The 4671-nt window shown below is 31.6% G+C and overlaps 1 protein-coding gene across 2 annotated transcripts; it reads right to left on the reverse strand.

Moving 5' to 3' along the window:
- Positions 1-287: 287 nt before the first annotated feature.
- LOC111909205 (protein REDUCED WALL ACETYLATION 2) lies at positions 288-4169 on the reverse strand. Of its 2 annotated transcripts, none has more exons than XM_023904988.3 (15): positions 3781-4169; positions 2988-3079; positions 2762-2899; positions 2619-2675; positions 2447-2519; positions 2213-2371; positions 1969-2118; positions 1631-1886; positions 1415-1530; positions 1226-1312; positions 1070-1158; positions 906-968; positions 772-828; positions 542-638; positions 288-461 (listed from the first exon to the last, which is right to left on the reverse strand). In XM_023904988.3, exons 1-15 carry the CDS (start codon positions 3811-3813, stop codon positions 288-290), a joined length of 1641 nt encoding a protein of 546 aa, XP_023760756.1. In that variant the 5' UTR covers positions 3814-4169. The 2 variants fall into 2 exon arrangements, with proteins under 2 accessions (XP_023760756.1, XP_023760755.1); XM_023904987.3 differs by having other exon boundaries at positions 2762-2905; positions 3781-4150.
- Positions 4170-4671: the final 502 nt, after the last annotated feature.

Genomic DNA, 4671 nt, shown 5'->3' on the forward strand with positions numbered 1-4671 from the left:
AACACACAAGCAATACTTACTAACAGATCAAATTTGTTACTCACTTACCATTATAATGAACATCGAGGAAACTTGAGCATACAACCTCCAATTGGATATTCAATTCATCCCATTTCACCTATACAATAGTAGGCCCCCCCTCTCTCTCTCTTAAAAATACCAAAATCTTCACACTAGCTAAGTGCACTCGCATCATATATATCTCAAAAACTTTCACCCCTGTCAATAAAAAAAGAAAATCATTTTCTGTAAGAAAAAAGCAGAAAATAAACGATGTCAAATAACAATTAATTTTTTTTTACCATGACTTGAGGCAACTTGAGGAGTATGAAAGATAAAGTGTAGACGAGAGTTGATATGACTATTCCTGTGATGACATTGTACGTGAGTCTCTTATCATCTTTACTTGGCACAAATGCAATCTTCAAAGTATTTGTCAATTCAAACAGCCTGTATGAAACCTGAAAATTTTCAACATAAATAAATAAATTCACTCAAATTTCTTTTACATTTTTTATTTTCTATTTATTTTTTTATTTACCGCAACATAGATGGAAGTTGTAAGCATAAAATTCAACATCGGGTAGTCTGGAATCAAAGCCAGCAACAACTTAGGTTGACCATCTGGCACCCCGGATCTGCATCCAAAGTAATTTATAACAAAAATTATATATATATATATATATATATATATATATATATATATATATATATATATATATATATATATATATATATATATATATTAAATTAATTTACCAGTTGACATACCTTAGCCATATGTGAATCTGAGAGATGTAGGTCTCCAAAGTGATTTTTCCCAGCCATCTAATAAATATAAATAATTAAATTAATTTTTTATATCGACAAAAAAAATTATGAGATTTTAAAAAATCGGAACTTACGCGAAAAGGGTCAAAGTGTAACTACGGAAACATTGGGTGACGTTTCGCAGACTTATATACACACTATCAGAAAAAAGAAAAAAAATCATAAGATAAAAGAAAAGTTAAAAACAATATTTAAAGATATTTAAAATAGCGGAATACAAAGAGTATAGTATACATACGTAATGGGGATCCACGAAGTGTAAGGATGATACTTATTGTAGGTGAGTTTAGGAAGTTTGTATATATACTCGAGCCACAGATAACCAATCTATAAAAATATCAAATTTCAGAATCTTGGATTTTAAAAAAAAAAAAAAAAAAGAAAAAAAAAATACCGTTACGGAGATTATGATAACCAAAGTCTTGATTGATATTCTACGTTTAATTTCTGCTTCTTCCAATTTCTCCATCCACCTCTCAACCTAAGTCCAACAAACCATAGTGACAGTTTAGCAGAGTACTAAAATTAAAAAAAAAAAAAAAAAAAACATGTCATTATAAGTTCCAAAGACATTGGAACTTACTGTTGGGTGATAGTACGCATAAATCATTCCAATAATCCAAATGTAGCGATCAAGACCTGATCGAAAATGCCATTCATGCATAACAGGGAGGTTTGGCTTTGCAGGATCCGTGTATCCTGATAAAAAAAATATATATATTTATGTCTATATTAAAAAAAATTGCAAAATGTAAAAAGATGAAAAAAAAAAAAAAAAAGTAAAAGAAAAGGTGCATACCAACAAGAAAAGTGAAAGGAGCCCATAAAAATTCAAAAACACCAGGTACTTCCCATATCAGAATAACAGTCAAAAAGCAAGCAGCAAATTTAGCAGCAATGACAGTGTTATTGTCATTATATTTGTTAAAAATTCCAAGGGCACCATAAACCATAAGGGTAAAAAGGGTATGCATGGGACATATGTAGTATAGCATATAGCTGTTGTTCAGAACAACACAACAAAACATCACTAGAAAGTTGAGTCTCCACATCATCTGTCACAGAATATCAACCTCTTAGAATCTTTCATATTCTCATAAAAAAAAAAAAAAGTTGATTTTGTCATTAAATTAATACCTGAGCAAATCTTGCAAGGCTAAAATCTTTGCGAATGTAATAATAAGAGAAGTTGCCAAATCCAGTCATCCAGACATATGCAGCAATGAACATTCGTATGGCATTGTAGAATTCTGTTGCTGCAAAGTAATGGTACATTAAAAACAATACCTGTGGTTATAAAACATTTAAAAGTTAGATACCATAATAAAATAAATTATATGATATGAGTAAATTTTTTGAGAGGTGAGGTGACTTTTTATACCTGCATCCAACCTTTCCATTCTTCGGTTTGATGTCTGTTGAGATAAAGTATGGCTTTCCCAGAGAATGGTGACTTATCATGATGAATCTTGAATGATGTAATTGCTGATACTATGATAAGAAGGAAGTATAGAAACAAGAAAAGATCCCTATTGTAACTCTGCAACAACAAGAAAACTAGAAATTAGTTAAGATTAACATGACCTAAGATAGGAGACAAAAGAGGAGATAAAACCTTTGTAGAATCACCAAAGAAGTTTGTCCGATCACATAAGTAGAAGTAGAACAATATGAGTCCAAACTCTGAGCTGTAGAAACAGAACAGGAAGAGCATAAAAGATCATTAACTTTGTGATATAAATTTTAAAAAAATTGAAAGTTTAGAAGTTTAGATTAAAGTCACATACATAGCTCTCAATGTCAAACGATTCTCAAGCAAGAAGGATTCATCCATTGTAAATAGCCTGGAAAAGATAATTGCATAAGTATGATACAAATCCATAATAAATTTATATTTATAAGAAAAAGAAGAAATGGAGAAAATGGAAACCTGACAACAGGAGATGTAATAGATGAACTATGGCTTCTAGGAGAAGCCAATTGGAGACCTCCTCCTTCCAGTAAAACAGCTCTATCATCTTCTTTTACAGTGTTATTATCCAACTCAACCAAGTTTATATCAGAATCCCTGCCACTGAAAATTAGTTATTAAATAAAGAAAACTATATACAATGTTCAAAACTTCAAATACATATAACTTTTAAGTTTTAACTCACGTTTTTAAGGATGCTGCAGTTTTCTTGTACTCCAGGAACTCTGAATATAACCAAGCTACACAAATTGGGATGATTCCAAGTAAAAATGACACCTGAAATAAGCAAAATGAGAGTGGAAAAATGAGTATTCTTGTTCATAATAGAAGTAGTTGTCAATTGATCACAATGGATAAATGGTTTACTCAAAAGTAAGTCAACTAACAAAGCAAAACAATTTAATATTAACACTTGCAATTGACATTCTCAAGAACTGGTAAAAGTGTCAAAGAACATGGTTCTCACTTGACACTTGACTCAAGCAAATGACATTAGCAATAAAAACGTGAATATACTCTGCACCTTCTTTAGCGCTACCAAGTTTAAAATCATCAACGATATAAACCCTAAATCCACATTGCATCAATTTCAAACAATCGCATAGCGATTGGTGACAAGCCATGATCAAAACTTGAGTTAATATTGTATCCATCAAAAAGTTATGGATCTTTGCAACGAGCGAATTATTATACTATAATGAAGTCCTATCATTACTCAATTGATGATATTATACTTTAATAAATGCAAGCACACACGGAATCAGTAGAAGTGTAGAACGAACGAAAACTTTCCTACTTCAGATTACAAAGGAAAACCCAATTTCACAATCATTTAAAGCTACTAATTTCCCTCAATTCAAAAGCGAACAAATCTTGAGGCAAATGTATCTACCTAAGCTACTGAAATGAAAAATACTGAACTGAGAACAAGATCTGATAGAATAATGAATGTAATCGCGAGAACAAAAAGCCGTTACCTGGCCAGGTGTTAAAGGGCCACTGACCACCATTTTTTCGGCAACAAATCGGAGTTCTTGAATTTCTATTTAAAGAATTGAAGAATGCATGCCAAGTGTTTGCGTTTATTACTGAAACCAAGAAACCCACCGACACAAAAGTTTGGGTTCCTGGAGAGCAGATCTGATGGGAAAAGAGAAAATTTTCCGCGGATCTGATGGAAAATCTTTGCTGAATCACAAGATGATATTATCGCTTTCAAAATAAGTATTCCTTTAATAGTATAAATTCCGTCATGTTCATACTTGCCAGTTATAAAATCTAAAATCATACATATTTTTAATGTTTAAAATTGAATATTTATATTATACTTTTTTGACGCGTCACAGGATAAAATTCAAAGATTAGACAAGTGTGAGTCTTGGTAGTTCAAAATTAATCTCTTAAAAAGGTTTAACTCTCGTAGTCTCGTTTTCATGATAATTTTGTAATTTTGTAATATACTTGATTTTTTTGTAGAGCATTCATAAAAAAATAGAAAAAAAAAGTATTGAATGATCTTCACCTACAAAAAATATGCTGTCACATATATGTTTTTAGAAATGACCAAGATTTCAATTTCATAATTTCTTTTGTATTAGGCTGAAACATGTCATATCACGGTTTTACAATAACAAAGATCTCTATCTCAACTCCCCCTAGGATTGTACTGTGATATCAATTTAGAAACAATAGGCAAGGAGTGGTGGAGAAGAAAGGAAAAAGAGATGACGAGGAGATAATGAATATAGAGAGATTTTTAGAGAGATGTGACACTTTTTAGCCGAGCTCGGTAGGAACAGGAAACCAAGGGTGGTATGCCCGTAGATGAGGTCGCGAATCATGGGGCTACGAGCCTACTACAATCACAC

Source organism: Lactuca sativa, chromosome 1 (genome assembly GCF_002870075.4).
Source record: "Lactuca sativa cultivar Salinas chromosome 1, Lsat_Salinas_v11, whole genome shotgun sequence".
Taxonomy (NCBI): Eukaryota; Viridiplantae; Streptophyta; class Magnoliopsida; order Asterales; family Asteraceae; genus Lactuca; species Lactuca sativa.

What these genes read in the sequence shown, in the direction of transcription:
- LOC111909205 (XM_023904987.3), bottom strand. Translation starts at nt 3,813, where the DNA reads ATGGTGGTCAGTGGCCCTTTAACACCTGGCCAG. An exon ending in GCCTTGCAAGATTTGCTCAG is followed by an intron (nt 1,887 to 1,968) that starts GTATTAATTTAA and finishes ATTCTGTGACAG; the next exon opens with ATGATGTGGAGACTCAACTT. An exon ending in ATGCGTACTATCACCCAACA is followed by an intron (nt 1,313 to 1,414) that starts GTAAGTTCCAAT and finishes TGTTGGACTTAG; the next exon opens with GTTGAGAGGTGGATGGAGAA.